The sequence below is a fragment of the Schistocerca gregaria genome, chromosome 4, assembly GCF_023897955.1.
Source record: "Schistocerca gregaria isolate iqSchGreg1 chromosome 4, iqSchGreg1.2, whole genome shotgun sequence".
NCBI classification, from domain to species: domain Eukaryota; kingdom Metazoa; phylum Arthropoda; class Insecta; order Orthoptera; family Acrididae; genus Schistocerca; species Schistocerca gregaria.
In genome coordinates, this window is record NC_064923.1 from 598,641,614 (window position 1) to 598,659,659 (window position 18,046).

Consider the following 18,046-nt stretch of genomic DNA (forward strand, 5'->3'; position numbering starts at 1 on the left):
ATGTCACAAAATAATATTTAGTTGAAACGTAACATACAAAATGATAGATATTCCTTGTGAAGCTGTAAAAAAAAATAATAATAAAATAAAATAATTACAAACTAATATAAACATCAATACACTAAAAAAGACTAAACCCTTGAAACAGCTGGCATCTCTGCTACATACTACACTAATTTCTGACTGGCAATTGTTGAAAATTAAAAGCCTGTAAAGACTCCCAAAAGCAAGATCAAAGTTATAAACCTATGATATTAATAATTATGTATTTTAGAATTTTGCAAGGCACTTTGCACAGAGTACATTAGGCTGAATATAGTTACTATGTGGTGTACTGATGCAGATTCTACAACATCTTTAATATACGCTAAAACATTTGATTCAGTATCACATCAAACTACAACAGACAAAGTATTTTTCCATAGTTTTTAATGTCTGGACTCTCACTCTCACTCTCTCACTCTCTCTATCTATCTATCTCAAGACATGAAAGTATATTTGCCAACTGAGATCACAAAATTATGGACAATTTTCACTGATAATTTCACATGTAGGTGACTCACAGCACAGGAAGGCAATATCTGTGACTAATGATAGGATGAGATAATATAATTTAAAGTGCATGGAAGGCTCATATAGAACAAAACTAGTCACCCTCTAGGAGAAACTGAACATAAAAGAATATTTAAATAAGACTATTAACTACAAAGAAAAGGTAGTGAGCTCCAAATACAGTGCAGGACTGAATATATTTATTTATATACTTATTTATTTAATTATCCATTGGTCATTTTGATAACAGTAAGCAACATGTCACAAAATAACATTTAGTTGAAACGTAACATACAAAATGAAAGATATTCCTTGTGAAGCAGTAAAAAAAAAAAAAAAAAAAGAATACAAACTAATATAAACATCAATACACTAAAAAAAGACTAGACCCTTGAAACAGCTGGCATCTCTGCTACATTCTACACTAATTTCTGACTGGCAATTGTTGAAAATTAAAAGCCTGTAAAGACCCCCAAAAGTAAGATCAAAGTTATAAAACTATGGTATTAATAATTATGTATTTTAGAATTTTGCAAGGCACTTTGCAGAGTACATCAAGCTGAATATAGTTACTATGTGATGCAGATTCTACAACATCTTTAATATACCCTAAAACATTTGATTCAGTATCACATCAAACTATAACAGACAAAGTATTTTTCCATAGTTTTTAATGTCTCTCTATCTCTCTCTCCCTCCCTCCCTCTCTCTCTCTCTCTCTCTCTCTCTCTCTCTCTCTCTCTCTCTCTCTCTCTCTCTCTCTATCTATCTATCTATCTCAAGACATGAAGGTATATTTGCCAACTCAGATCACAAAATTGTGGACAATTTTAACTGATAATTTCACATGTCGGTGACTCACAGCACAGAAAGGCAATATCTATGACTAATGATAGGATGAGATAATATAATCTAAAGTGCATGGAAGGCTTGTCACAGGTTTCAGTTATTTTGAAAGATAGTGTGGCTAATCCAAGACGAAGACCACCAACAAAATCAGTGTGTAGAATCTATACTAAATATGATTAGTGCATACAGTAAGAAAATGAGAGCATAGACAATGATTTATAATTATTAAACATGTACAGAAAGGTTGAAACAAAAGATACACATTCAAATTAGCTAATGTTTTGAGACAAATGCTAACTATCTCAATACAAACAACTTGAAAATATTTTCCAATCCATTTTCAGTTAACATTATGTTAGCTATTTATGTCCAGGGAAATTTAAAATAATCTACTATTAAAAGAAGGAAAGTGTTACTTAGTTTCGCGTTATATACACAATAAATCATAGATGTGGAATGAGTGATTTTAAAATCACATCGCAAATTAATTTGTAAATATGGCTACATGCTGAACATGTGTAAGGTTCCTTTTTTATATTTTTTTTATGTACAGATGTAAGTTACTAATTTCTACCCACTGCCTTTTGCTGTAGCTGTTCATTTTACTATTCCGGAAGCATTGAAATATGAAAGCACTGAAATATGAATACAGGAGACGGAACAAAGTAAAGGATGTGAATATTGAGATTGACCCATGGATTCTTCACTGGTTTGTATCAAAAGGAAGCCATTAACCATTGCGTACTGATATTATATCGCACTTCAGTTAGTTCAATTAACTAAGTTCAAAATTAGTTCAAATGGCTCTGAGCACTATGCGACTTAATTTCTGAGGTCATCAGTCACCTAGAACCTAACTAACCTAAGGACATCACACACATCCATGCCCGAGGCAGGATTCGTACCTGCGACCAGAGAGGTCGCTCGGCTCCAGACTGTAGCGCCTAGAACCATACGGCCACTACGGCCGGCTCAAAATTAGTACACTCATTATTAAATAGGAGGCAGAAGAGAATTTAGAACTTAAAAACGCAAAATTGAATGCACATATTGAAATCCGTTATGCGTAAAATCACCAGGCAGATTGTTAGACGGACTAGAATCTAGTATTCACAGTACAACAAACAGTCTCTATAACTACATATGAATAATGGAAATGTAAGATGTTAAGTACCAGTTTGAAGATTTGTTTCAGGAGCACAAAAATGCAGTGTATCTCTGTTTGTACAAAATGGCCCACCACATCAAAAAATAATGAGAAAATTAATAAAATAAATGCTTTATTAAAAACATTCAAAGTGCCGTACCAGGAAGCTGACTGGTTTTAAGTGCCAATGAGAAAGTTTTACAAGTTAATTCTTGCAAAGAAGAAAACAGCAACCAGCACTGTTAATAATGCTATTTATTTACTCAAATAGCACCATTACTGGTCTTGAAATGTAATAAAAACATTAAGAGCCATCTGACAATGAACCTATCAATTCAAAGGAGGTAACAGCACTATTTGTGTAGATAAATAGCATTATTAACAGCAGTTAGTTGTTGTTTTCTTCTTTGTAAGAATCCACTTGTATTTTGTACATATAGTCTCAAAAATTTCACTTCTCAACAGAATAGTAGGAGTAAGTTTTTGCTCCAAGTGCCATTAACATCGAGGCACGACATTTTATATGTGATAATACAAGTACAGAAATACAGCATTATATTTTTAACCAGTAGAACTCCTTGAAGAAAGAAGCACAGCTTGGCTCAAAGACTATGTGCCATCTACTAATGTATGTTTGAAAGACTTTCTCCATGGTTTGGCACCTAAATCGGTTCTAGGAACATGCAGCAGAGTACTGGTCTTCACAAAACAAAATTTTATTTCTTAGCATTATTATTGTTTTTTCCTCAATATGATTTCTCATCTCTTAATATTTTTGTTGTAGCACATTTGTGCTACCATTGCTCCCCACAAATCTGAAAAGGACCTAACAAAATAAGTAAATAACAGATCGTAGAAATTTTAAGCACAATGCTAGTATACTATAACCATTTGCTAGAGTTAAAATCATTAATATCATGGGGTACACATCTTGTAGGGACGTAGCATGAAGGGTATGAAGTCAACATCAAAGACCTACATATTTTTTCCAAATCATGTGTTTAAAAACATCTGCGGGACTGATGGCCTTTGTAGTCTGGTCCCTTCAACCCCCACAAACCAACCAACCAACCAAAAACATCTGCTGCAAAACATCTGAAGGAGTGGGAGGGAGGAGTATTGGGTGGGGGGAAGAATAACAGCAAGTGTAGCACAAAAAAGGAGGCTAAGAAAAGTATCTCGGAGAAAAATTTGATTGCTTGGATTTTATTTGGAGTTAAACGCATTATATCAGTGAAATGCACAACATACATTAGTATGTCAGTATTGTTTGAGCTATTAATCATAAAAGACAAGAGAAACCACGTATACACAACGGTATTATAAAAGTAAGTAGGACAACATAGTCGGAAAAATGGACTAATACTCCTCCTGCATAGCTGTGTTATGAATGAGTTATTTCACAAGTTATAGTTTGAAGAATCTACGTGCCACTGCAAAGACAACTTCCTGTTTTTATAGATAGGATGTGGGATGGATTTCATTTGTAAACTAACTTCAAATTAAAATTTAATGAAGAAAATAAAAAACCTGCAAGATACTACTGAAGTGGACATATAAATAAAAAACTTTTAGAATTAGTACTCAGCACAGAAAAGTGCACTACTTGCAAAACAAAACTTCGCAACTCTTGACACCATACTATATAAATAATAAGCTACTTAATTAGCAAAATGAGCTTCAAAAACAAACAAATGAAAGCGAAAGTTGAGTAGTGTTGATCAGAGTATCATGCAGAACTCACAGAATACACAAACCTGGAAGGACACCAGTTCATTATCGTGTACTACACACAATAACAGACAAGTGTTTTTATTGCTTAATTAAGTAATGCTTGGGACACTGTTACAGTTCTTTTATAGTATTAAATCAGTTCATTATTCTGGGAGATGTAACGTTTTGGTGGTATTTAAAAGTGATACGTCTACTTACTGATAGTGTCGCAGAGACCAGAAGCAGTGGTAAGATTTTGGAAGATTCCATATTCTTGTAAACTGCAACAAAAATAATGAACTTGGTTTTGTGTCTAGGGGGCACACAATAAAATCATAAAATTTAATTGTCAAATTGCTACCTATTTCCTTTCAAACAAAGCAAAATGTGTTTTGTTTTGCAGGCCTACACATGTCTTTGAGTGAGTGATTAATTGATTTTTTATTGGTCCAGTTTTATTACACATCTCTGTAAGTTTATCATCTACTCTTTAAGGACAGGTCAGAATAAGGACACAGTAATACATAAAATCAGCAATATAGTGGTTCAAAATAAAATTAGGCCCCCATTCTTACAATCTAATTGTTTAAGTAATATGCATTTTCAAATATTAAAAAATAATTTTATAGAATAAAAATAGAGCTTTATTATAGATGCCTCTAGTTTCATTTTATTGAATATACACCAATTTCTGTTTCCTATGGTATGTTATTGTGAAGTATGATACTAATATTAATTAGCCCTTTAATAGGAGGTTGTTCTGGAATATTTCTGGTATATATCCGATTTACGAATTTGCAAAAAGGGCCATAAATAATTTGCATTCTAAAAGTATTTATGCTATGAGTTGAATGTCCCCAGAAAATTATCCTATAATGGAGCAATGAGTGGAACTGTGCACAGTATGCTTCTAGTACAGTTTTTTTTTCTTGTTGTAGGCATCAGTATTCTTAGGCCATATAATAAGGCTAAGGAGAGCTTCTTTGATAAGTTATTTACATGCATATCCCATTTTAAGTCCTCTTAATCCCCACACGAAAATTTTTTCTAGAGGATCTTTTTTAATCTCACTCGAACTTACTTAGATGGTGGAAATAAATGAAAGCTGGCACACAAAAGTTTTTTTCAGTTTTTATAATGGGTTTGTTGATACCTTCTGCTTGCAATTTTCAGCTATTAACACTACAAGTAATGTGTGTGCTTCTTACACTTTGTCTTTCTAATTTTTCAAGCAGGGTTTTATAGTTCAGGACATCAAAGGCTTTTGAAAGATCTAGGAAAATACCTGCAGATAATTATGTTGTACAAAGGATTTTACCAACACGTTTCAAGAATTCAAAAATTGTTGTTTGTATAGATTTGGTCTTTCCACACCCATGACATTGTATGATGAGAGGTGAATATTTATTTATGAAATTGTTGAGTCCTTGATAAAAATGTTTTTCCATAATTTTTGAAATGAGACTTTATCGTGACACAGGTCAATAGTTTGTATTGTATCAGAAAAACCTTTTTAGCAGTGGTAAAACTTTTGCTACTTACAGAACATCAGAAAAGACAGCTGTTTCTACAGAAAAGCTGAACATTTTTGCAAATGGCATTTTTATGTAATAAGCCCAAGTATTTAACATGAAGTCAGTTACTTCATCATGGCCACTACACGTTTATAACTTAATGATTCAATTTTTCTTATACTTTCATGGAAATTTGTTTTATGAACATACATAGAGGCACCCTGTCCACAGCTCATTTTTGCTGCTTCTTGATCACTGAGTCCTGCATATGATTGCCAGCTGGGTTTTGAGATTTTCTTTGCTTGGGGACTAGGTGTTTGTGTTGTCCTATCATCACAAAATTGTGCAACCTGTTAAAATGATTCCAAATAGACAGAGTTGCATCAGGCAGACAAACAACCCCGGAAGAGGTCTCCCACCCATCAATTCTGCACAACCATTTTTTCATAGAGGCATCTGAGATCACCAGTTTACTGGAGAAACAGGGTCTGGTCCTATATGTTTACTTGAATGAGATCTTCAGCTAGCAATGTGAAGAATTCATTGAAGTTTTTCACAATTGAATTTGAGTCTGTTACTTTTGAGCTCTCTAGTGTAAATGGTACATTCTTTCTTTTTGGTACCGAGCTACAGGTTTGTTTCTTTATAACTCTTAATACGGATCTCATTTTCTTTGATGAGTTTCTTATCAAAGTGTTAATCTGTGTAATTTTAGCCTGTCTAACATAGATTCTTTTGTAGGCTTTAGAATAATCTGCAAATTCCTTGGGTAAATTTACATTTTTTTACAACAATGTTGCAGAAATGTTTCTTTCACTACAAATTTTTATGTTTTTAATTAGACATTGCTTACTGTTAGGATATAATGTTTTTACTTATGTAGGAAATGCTACATTAAAATGGTACAGAAAGATGTCCTGAAAACTATGCTGTCAACATTGTTATGAATATAAATGCTTTGCCAATCTTTCTTATTCATAGAGGCATCCAAGATCACCATCTTACTGGAAACAGAGATGACTGGTCCTATATGTTTACCTGAATGAGATCTTCAACTAGTGAAGTGAAGAATTCATTGAATTCATCAAGTCACCTTTCATTAGGAATGTGGAATGCACTCAACGACTGTGATGTGACTTAGCAATCAGTTGTGCTTTCTTGCTGTTTATTAAAGCAAATCTAGATTGCAGATAGTGCCTAGCCATTATTGATGCACTATTTCATAGTCTCAATACATGTCCTAGTATGTCAGTCTAGAACATTTTAGGACACGTATTGACGCTACGGAATAGTGCACTGATAATGGTTAGGCACTAGCTGAAATTTAGATTTGCTTTAATAAAGCCTAAAAGTAAAGGACAACTGATTGCTGTGCTCCATAACATGAAATTCGTTTAATTTTTTCACAAGCGAATCTGAGTCTGTACCTTTTGAGCTCTCTAGTTTAAATCACACATTGTTTCTTTCTGGTACTGAGCTACTCTCAACATTGATCTCATTTTGTTTGATGAGTGTCTTATCAAATTATTATTCCACACCTATTTGAGTACCCTAACACAGATTGTTTTGCAGGCTTTATAGAATACTCTGCAAATTCCTTAGGTAAATTTATATTTTTTTACAACAATGCTGCATAAGTCTGTTTCTCCCCCTGGAATTTTTTATGTTTTTAGTTAGCCATTCCTTATGTCATTAGGTTTAACATTTTTATTTATGTAGGAAATGCTACATTAAAGTAGTACAGATGTTCTGGAAAATATGCTGTCAACATTGTTATGAACATAAATGTTTTGCCAATCTTCTCAACAAAAACTTTTGTTGTTGTGTCTAGGGAAAGCTCTTTTTTTTTTTTTATTAAATTTTGCAGCACCATATATAGTAGCTCTGCCATGCTCAATACTCTTCTTCTGAATTTGCAGCCTGTGTCTTCAAATGATTCTAACTCTCTCATCTCTTCAAACAGATGTGATGAAGTTTTCTGTAACAAAATAAGCCTGTCCTTTTCTCCTGACAAATAATGCTCTTTTTTTCCTACAACAATGTCCTACCCATTCTATAATCATTAACCTCTTTTAGTAAAATAATGAACTCAGTCTTAATATTCCAGTCTCCTCAGAAAATTTAGTTCTGCCTGCCTCTCAGGATATAAAGTATGAAGTATTTTGGTTTCCCGGACTCAATTCATAAGTATTTCAATTTTCATGTAGTTTTCTTCCATGATAATCATATATCGTCTCAATACAACATTCTCCACTTTTTGCTACAGATAGAGATGAACGGGAAAATTAATTCTATGTGTCAATTATGCTGACTTTCTTGTTGTCTCTTCCAGTTGGTTCTAACAGATCTCTTACCTAGGTGTCTGCTTCAAATACAGTTGGAAGTGAAGCCCATTCATTTGCAATTTTGGCACAAAAACTGATGGGGCGTTCATTGTGCCTTTGCACTTGTTTGAGTTTTGGTGGTTCTTGTTGTTTTTCACTATGCCTAAGGTTTGTTGCTATTATAAATCTTTCCAATGATACAGAAGCTGAAAGGTGATACCGTAACAGTGCTTGATTTTTCACAGTGCCACTCCATTCGAATATTTGTGTTGTGGACATTTATTAATTCATTCATTAAAGCTTTGGCTGATTTATAAGGAAAGCTTGGGGCATATAAAAACAGAACTATTACATTTTTCCTATTATCCAGTAATATTCATTTCAATACAAAACTGTATTAACAGTTACAACCCAAAGTGCTAAGAGTCTCATTTTCAAGCAGAAGATATTATCTGGGTTTTCTATGATCTGATTAGTAAGTATTTTCATAGAAACAATGCCTTAACATACTAAATCCTACTACTTTCCCAATTCCAACCTATCAACATTACATAAAATCGAAATATACTAAAACGTATTTCCACATATACTTACAATAAAATTTTGTCATTTAAACTTCCAATAATTGTTTAAATCAATAAAATGTATGACCGAAAGGCAAAAGAACTATTCATTGTGTTAGAGAACTGGGAGCCATATCTTTACTTCAGTATTGTATGTAGCTGGTAGCCCCAAGCAAGAATTTTTGACCAAGTTCTCTTAGTTCAGAAAATATACTAACATATGCATTTTTAACTTCTTCTTCTCAGCATTAACTCCTCTGGTATGAGGACCGCTGTACTCAAGATTTGATAAACACATTTTATTAAACTTTGCAGACAAATGCCCTTACTGTTGCCACTTGATGTAACATGTGAAAAGTTCTGCCCGCCATCTGTCTGTGAATTGAGTAAACTTTGTTCCGCGTGTGTGTGTGTGTGTGTGTGTGTGTGTGTGTGTGTGTGTGTGTGTGTGTGTGTGTGTCGGGGTGGCGGTGGGGGGAATTTTGCATGTCATATTTTATGAGGCAGAAATTCGGGACCAGCTCAGCATTTACCTAAATGAGCATGGGAAACCACCTGAAAACAACTCTCAGGGTGGCCGGTGCACCAGCCACTGTCATTCACTACCCAGATACAATCAATCCCGGGCTGGCTTACATTCTGATCTCGCAAGATAGAAAGCTGGGCGTTATGTTAGAAGATTATCTGAGCAAATCTGTCTCAGCACTGTTATTTTTTTTTTTTTTTTTGGTTGTGATTATGCAATTAATGGCATAAATGCATAAAACTGCAAACACATGATACTACTAGAAGAAAGGTATAGCAAATTTGGGGTCTAAAATGCATACCTGAAGAGCAATGGGCACTTCACACTTGATAGTGTAAAACAAACCTCTTCCACTGCAAGCCTTTTGTTTTCTATATTTTGAGAAGACGTAGTATGGACCAATGCAAGAATAAAATATCTAAAAAATATGGGCTCTAATATCCATACCTTAAGAGCTATGTGAAACCCATCTCCTCTACTGAATAAGAGCGCACAGATCTTAAGGTATGCATTCTAGGACCCATGCTTATTGGATTTTTTTCCTGGTTTGGTGGTCACTAATACCTCTCAAAATATGGAAAGCAAAGAGTCTGCAGTAATAGAGATTTATTTCACAGTATTTAAGATGAAGGAGTGGCCATTACTATTCAGGTATGCATTCTGGAGCTTATGTTTACTAGACCTTTTCATTTCTAGTAGCGTGTACTTCCAACAGTATGTGTTTAGGCCACTGATTATAATACACGCTCCATAGTTCACATCTACTGCAAGCCAAGCATCTTCTTTCTCTTCACTAAGTTCGCAACTGCAGTATGTCTATGGGGCACAAAACGTCGACATACAGCGTATAGGGAAGGTGACTTTTTGCGTGGTACAACTCTGATTTACTGAAATGTATCAAGTAAATTAGCAGTCAGTGACAGTGCGATATTAGTGTTTACCCAGTTAAATTACTTCAAATATGTCGACGTTATAAACTATTTACGGGTACAAACAGAATCGTTCTGACTATCGTTAAATACGTCATGAAATATTTGCTGAATGACTCTGGAAAACGGAAGACTTAAACGATACCAACTACCCAAGTCTAAGCTAGAATACGGAAAATTATTTCGTATAGAACATTTGCGCAGTAACTAGGATCTCTGGATGATGCAACAGCAAACCCCGCCTTGCGGCGTGGGATTTCCTAATCCAATGTGGCGTGATTTCCCATCACATTGGCACTGAAGTTTACGACCTAAAATCTCAGCGTCGTCTTGCACGGAACTAGTGACATGACTCACTATAGCGGGAAAACCCACTGTATTTAAGTCAAGGTCATAAAGTTCAATGGCTTCGCGTGGGATCCTGTACGCACTTCCTACGCTGTTGCCACAGTTGAGACATTAGACGTTCTCTTCTAACACCTTTTCAAGTGCTCGATTACCCCGAAAACTCCATGCGGCGTGTCAATTTGCGGTTATGACTTTCGGACAAGTTTTGATCTACCATCATCCACGTCTTGAAAGAATAATCTACAGCTTACATTTCAGTTCCAAAACAATGCTTTGGTTTCATAAGCAATTTGTTGGTTTCCTTAAGCTGTGGTGAATATTTATTCTAAATAACAATAATCAATATCGAGGAGAAGACATCTTATATTAGAACTGAACACACAGAACATCAGTACAGACTTGTACGGGAATTGTTTCCCAATGTACACAATACGAATGGAGTGTAGCCATTCTCACTTTGGTTAAGCCCACGGCCAAGTAGTAAGTGCAAATTTCTCTTTATTTTTTTCATACAATTACGGATAAATAGGTACGAGACAACTAGTTAACGCGCATTGTCATTAAAAGTTGCCGTTCCTTGACGTCAGAAATTTTTTAAGCAGTTCGCAGGAGTGAATTTTTTGGTTGTTATTTGGTATTCACTAAGAGGTTCTGCGACACATTTTGGTTTTATAAGAAATAATTGGTTTTAGTGATTTTTCGCCTCTAAAATATTTGCTATAGAATAAAGCTGAGTGTCTTACGCACACTTCCCCTCGGACCTTAACAGTCTCAGTCTCGTAAATAATGGTCACACAATACCTTGAAATTTATTGCGGATTATCTATGATCGCAAAAGCAAGTAAAAGGTTTTCTCGATTACTTGACTTGAAATACGGTCTTATTTATATTAGGCTCCGCGGGAGTGGGCTGATCTAGTTAGACTAAACTCTCAGAACGGTTCTCATACATTCAGAACGGGAAACTAAAAATGGGTGCTTGTGGAATGATGTAAATCATCATTTCAAAAGCATTTCTTCTTCATTGCAAAAGCATTTCTTCAGTTTGGAGCAATCTTGCCCATTTGTATCACATTCAGCACGGTATCAGAAAACCATATAATTTCAACTGGAGAATTTTTCCACAGCTTTGCATTTTGTGCCACGATAATTTTATGCGACGGAATTAGTGACATCATCTTTCAACTTAAACACCACTTCAGCACCGGTATTTGCAAACTAGCTATTCGTGGAAGGTCGAAGACTTAAATAAAGGCCTTTTAGGCTTCTTGGAAAAACAGGAAGCGGTTGCTGAAATGACGTTCAGTGTCAAGTCCTCATAAAGGGCTTAACGAGTGAGGCACTACCGTATCCAAGCTCACATGTGAGTACGAAATGAAAATCGGGCTGTTCGTGTCGACAGGGACGATGTCGTTATTTAGAGCTACAGTCACTTTCATGTTGTTATTGTTGTGGTCTTCAGTCCTGAGACGGGTTTGATGCAGCTCTCCATGCTACTCTATCCTGTGCAAGCTGCTTTATATCCCAGTACCTACTGCAACCTACATCCTTCTGAATCTGCTTAGTGTATTCATCTCTTGGTCTCCCTCTACGATTTTTACACTCCAGTACCAAATTGGTGATCCCTTGATGCCTCCCTTCTTCTAGTCAAGCTGTGCCACAAACTCCTCTTCTCCCCAGTTCTATTCAATACCTCCTCATTAGTTATGTGATCTAACCATCTAATCTTCAGCATTATTCTGTAGCACCAAATTTCGAAAGCTTCTATTCTATTCATGTCTAAACTATTTATCGTCCATGTTTCACTTCCATACATGGCAACACTCCATACAAATACTTTCAGAAACGCCTTCCTGACACGTAAATCCATACTGGACGTTAACGAATTTCTCTTCTTCATAAACGCTTTCCTTGGCATTGCCAGTCTACATTTTATATCTTTTCTACTTCGACCATCATCAGTTATTTTGCTCCCCAAATAGCAAAACTCCTTTACTACTTTAAGTGCCTCATTTCCTAATCTAATTCCCTCAGAATCACCCGAAGTAATTCGACTACATTCGATTATCCTCGTTCTGCTTTTGTTGATGGTCATCTTATATCCTCCTTTCAAGACACTGTCCACTGCGTTCAACTGCTCTTCCAAGTCCTTTGCTGTCTCTGATAAATTACAGTCATCGGCGAAACTTCAAGTTTTTATTTCTTCGCCATGGATTTTAATACCTACTTCGAATTTTTCTTTTGTTTCCTTTACTGCTTGCCCAATATAGAGATTGAATGACATTGGGGATAGGCTACAACCCTGTCTCACTCCCTTCCCAGCCACTACTTCCCTTTCGTGTCCCTCGACTCTTATATCTGCCATCTGGTTTATGTACAAATTGTAAATTTAACGATTGCGAAATGAAGGACAGTCACTTTGGCTCTGTGATAATAATTATGCGTGACTAATTTCTACGAAATCAATCGCGACTAAAAGTGCTTTATAATTGCTTTCAAAAAAAAAAAAAAAAATCCAGCGTCGCTTACAGAGCAAGCCTTTCTCTGTTACCAAGAGAAGAAAAAATTCATACATAATGGACCCACTGGCCTCCGCTGAGTTTTACCGAGCTAGGTTGCACAGTGGTTTTAAACACTACACGCATTCAGAAGGAATGTGTTTCAAATCACGGATGGCCATTCGGAACTGATATTTCCGTGGCTTCTGCAAATTTACGAAGGCGAATGCCGCGACGGAAAGGATTAAATGGACATTTTATGTTTTCTAGCACATCCTAGCACTGCCTTAACAACCTCGTCGCCGTCGTCGTGATAGTATACCCTATTCTTTCTACCGTAAGACTCTTACCGGTGCAGAGGATACTTCGAGTTCGTACAGGAAATTAAAAGCTGTTGTCGCACTAATGATATGTCAGCTGTCGCAGGGGCAGGGGTCATGGAAGAGTAAAGTGCCTTGCGCTCATGAGCATTGCGAGTGGAAGTCCTAGAGGCAAACATCAGCTTCTTATTGTCACTAGTAGCTGTGTGGTAAGAGGGTGAATGTTGGTAGCTCCGGCAGTTGCGTATGCGACAGCTGACTGTCAGTAACGTTTTGCCGCTGCCGCTTCTAGCGCTAGTGTAGAGCCACACGCTTGTGGGTATACTCTCAGCATTTAACCAATACCTCTAACGCAGAACTGATAGAAATATAGGCAAATTTGTCAGCCATTCCCGTCAAGATACGAGAAATCTTTACAAAGTTACGATTTCGCGATACTACTTCCGTGATACTACCGGTCGCGTTAGTCGGGATACCATGTGAATATGGAATCACCGGGTTCTGGAGGACCATACTTAATGTCATGAAGGCTCTCGATGCTCCCACGCGATTAGCTGAAAAGTGGACAGACGTTTGCTCGACCGTGCAGTGTCCGTACAGTGAGATCGCTTACTTCAGGAGGGAAACAGGCTTGTTTGCACCAAGGCGGTGGACAATATCTGTTTTTGAGCAACACCGACCGGCAGCCGACCATTTGTCTGTAGAAGCTCCGAGGAGAAAGAAAGTTGTCATTGATCGCATTCTCTTCGTCGTATTGTTGCTGCTATAGGGGCAGTTTTGTGCTGCAAATTTTTGCACCTTGCACACCCTCATACCGACCAAAAATTTAATAATGCTTATTTCCTACTATATTGTATACGCACAATAAGCAAAAATTCCGTTATTCGCTATCCTTCCTGGTGCAGCAATCTCCATTTGAAGCAGTGTTCTTGAAACAGTATACACAATATAAATGCACAAATTTGCACCTAAAAACCCGCTGTTTTGTTTCTTTCCAATACACAAATATCACAACGTTCAGAAATAAAGAGGAATGATCTGCGTTCCAAAGCATGAGCTTTCACATGGCTGCAATAAAGACGTCGCTGCAGTTACTGTAACAGCCATAGCAAACAATAAGGCACAAGAAATAGCACACTGTATTCGAAAAGAAATCCGTGAGCCAACACCAGCCCTCACGGCTCACCAGTTTCCAACATTGCGAGGAGGAACTTGGATTTAGTCTTCGTCTCGTCTATTGTAAGCCCAACACAACGAAACCTTGAAATGTGATACTATATTCGATCCATTTAATCAATACATACAAATTAAGGTTTTTGTGAGTTAAACCACCCACCATTAATCACTTTTTCTTGTGTGTCTGGTGCTACCTTCAGCCCTCCCGTTGTGCACCACTATTGTGGTGTTCTAGAGTTTTCGAATATTATTGAAACTTCTATAATACAATTTCGAAACAGCACATATCGCGTTGATCCGCAGTAGCCTTACCCGACAATTGGTGCAAAGTACTACATACAGGAAAAGCTATAAGCAATTTGTTCTACATGAGTGAACTGCCAAATAAGTCCATATACTCACATATGATTTAAAAACCAGTTATTGCCTCAACAGTTGTGCAAGGTAGCTGCTTAATGTCATGATTATTTCTTATCAGCCACATTAAGGGCATAACCACTTATCCTCCATGCAAAGCGAAATATTATCACATGAGCCCGGATTTCCATGCAAATGCGTGTTTGCCATTTGGGGAATAAATGCATATTTCGAAGATTTCATTTTAGAGATTTACAACGCATATTATATCATTTTATGGCATCAGTGCATATATTGCAATATCTTCCATGAAAGCACCTTTTACTTTGGTTTTTTATATGTAATCGCCAAAAGTGCATAACATGAATAATTTTGTTACAGTCTGTAAACTTCATAGCGCACTCAATAAAGCAATGCTCGGATCAATATAAAGTACTTCGTGCCAACATAATTACTAAATAAAAAAATGTCCTATTGTTGTTAGGCGATGCTATCCCGTATAGGATGAAGGCTGGGACAGAAAATAATTTATAGCCTAAGGCACGTTAAATATTAACTCCTGCTCTACACCCTGTACCTGAAATAGGGACGCCGATATCCTCCACAAACAAGGTAAATGGACGCACAAAATACAAAGATTTGATAACTCTGTTACGATTAGTTGTCATGCATGTTTTTTTTCCATACATAAGGTATTCTATATAGGAAATGTCCGTGCTGCCAAATACAGAGATATACTGCCAGATTTAGTTTTCCCAGCACAACTTATTTTAGCCAAATAGTGTAGCTGGACAAGTGCTGCCATCTTCTACTGTAATAATTTTGATGAAGTTTAATCGGCAAAAGACCGCAAATTACCGTAGTTTTATAGACGTTATCATCTGTTTGCTTCGTTCTATGGGAAAGCCTCAAGTAACTGCTCACTAGCTTTTTTTCCGGTTTTGGGTTGTAGACACTTTCGAAGCCACTAATGTAGATTGGGAAGTGGCATTTAGGAAAACAGACTGGAAAAAAAACACCACATTTGTATCAAATCAAATTTTGCGTATTTGTCTCAGGCAATAACAGCGTAGGAACCACAGGTAACAGGTGGAATCTGGCAATTATGGAAGAGGTGTAAAATCTTTGCAATCATCCTTACTAGTGGTGGGTGTTGCAGCCATGACTGCAGCAAAAGATAAGATGAACAAAATTATCTGATGAAATCCTGATTTTCAGCTTATTAAGTTGGCAAAATATTTTTTTGCGAAAATATAAAAGACTTTATCTGATTTTGTCCAACATTTCTTCAGTTAAATATGCACCTTTCATGTCTTGTGATGTAGAAAGGTTTTTTTATGTACAAAAATTTTTGTCTAATAAAATTGTTTGTTGTGTGCTGTTGTAGAATGAAATAGAAGTAATTATAGAAATGAATTTTGATACCGCTTATTTAAATTGTTCTGGTACATTACTGGATATTTAAATATATGACACTGCCTGAATGCATGCATGTTTTTCGATTTGATAGTGCATGAAAATCCGGGCTCTAATTATCACAATGATAGTGATAGTCAACTTTTGGGGAATCTGTGCAAATTGTATTACGGGATCGACATCTTTTGATTCAATAATTCTTTCTCTATCGAAAAGGAAAGAAACGAACCATTTAAAATCAAACAGAATCGTGCATTCTCAATTTTTCCACAATGAGGCAAAACAACACAGACTATCAACAACAATGGAAGAATGTAGAAAAAAAGTCCTTTCAATAACTTGTAATGAACTAACAAATGACACATTTTTTTAAAGTTCTGCCTGTTAATATACATAGCACACTGCATTTACAGAACGAGACACAAAAATAAGCATTGTCTAGCCTGATAGAGATTATCTGCGGTTAGTTCCAGCAGGGAAACGGCTTCACCCGGAAACCACCTGATAGATGATTCGCGGAAAGAAAGGAAACTGGGAAAACAAGATTAGGTTTTGTGTACGCTAAGCGTTTTCATTAAGAAGTATCAGCTACAATTGGGCAAAGATGTGAAGGAAATAAAATCATCCTAGCATTCGTCATAATTGAATTGGGAAAACCACTGTCTAAACGATTGAACGGGGAATTGCATTGCGCTTATCCCACACGTCTTTCCGCCAACTCGTTCGGTTTCGAGAAAAACAGCTACATAGAACTTAAAACTGATAAAATGAGCATAGAGCAATACAAAGTTCACGGAACAGTAAAAGAGAGCACCTTCAAACATTGCGAAAAAAGGTGTTCGCATCTATAATATCAGAGTGCCAAGTTCTTCAATGCAAATTAACTGTACATTCGTACAGCAATATAGTTACATGAATCTTGATTAGCAATGCATGCATGTTCAAATCCAAGCAATGAGGCAAAAGATTATTTCGTATATAGTGAAAAACCGTGTTGATCATAATTTTACAAAATCTACGTACCGTTTACAAAAGTTCTCTCCATCGAAACAAGTAACATAAAATGACAAGATGAAGCTTCCAACTTCTGAATTTCGTGGACGCAAACCTCACCACTACATTTATTCCCAGAAGAGGTATACGTGTATGTTAAGCAAATGATTTTGATATTCATGTACGTGTTGTCTTATTAACAAGCAGATGCGGCGGCAAACACTGAGCAGGAACAGTATTACTCATAGCACATTCACAACACAAAAGTATTACATCAGCTTACCTAATTTCTGATGCTACGCGTAAGAATATGCCCTTCCCGTCACAACAGTAGCACTACTCTACCACTTCTGCAGAAGCCAATCGGCGCTATGCTCAAGCGACGGACCGCCGGGCAAGTCTGAGCCTGTCGTAGCCATGGTTGCTAGTACGCCAAATGGTCAAGACATAATGGACGCTACAGCTGCGAAATGCAACCCGGTTAACTTTCCACTTTGAGGCCAAAACACGCCTTGAAATAAATTTAATTAATCACAGAGATATATATACAAAAACTTTTTCGTGTGGATTTTTCTCAAGTTAAAGTGGACAGTGCAGGGCTCTCTGAGAACCCGTGTGGGATAACCCTACGTGGAGCTGCGTCACCTCCCAATCCACATTGGAATTAGAGAATGCAGGACAACAATTGGCTTTTGCTGAATGCTGTTTTAAATATATTTATATTCGAGTGCAGAAATTCTTTCACGAGACATTCCAGTAGAAGTTAAAAAATAGTTCTGCAGGTTAATATGCACTGTAATCTGAACTTGGAGTGTTACGAGT

At 36.4% G+C, this 18,046-nt stretch overlaps 1 protein-coding gene across 2 annotated transcripts in view; it reads right to left on the reverse strand.

Moving 5' to 3' along the window:
• Positions 1-17,599, reverse strand: part of LOC126267154 (uncharacterized) — a 105,086-nt gene extending 87,487 nt beyond the window's left edge. The window contains exons 1-2 of one of the 2 annotated variants that reach the window (XM_049972093.1): positions 17,255-17,505; positions 4,481-4,542 (exon numbers count right to left, since the gene is read on the reverse strand). In XM_049972093.1, the coding sequence (XP_049828050.1) occupies positions 4,481-4,542; positions 17,255-17,405 (213 nt within the window). In that variant the 5' untranslated portion in view covers positions 17,406-17,505. The other variant, XM_049972094.1, reaches the window with a different exon arrangement.
• Positions 17,600-18,046: the final 447 nt, after the last annotated feature.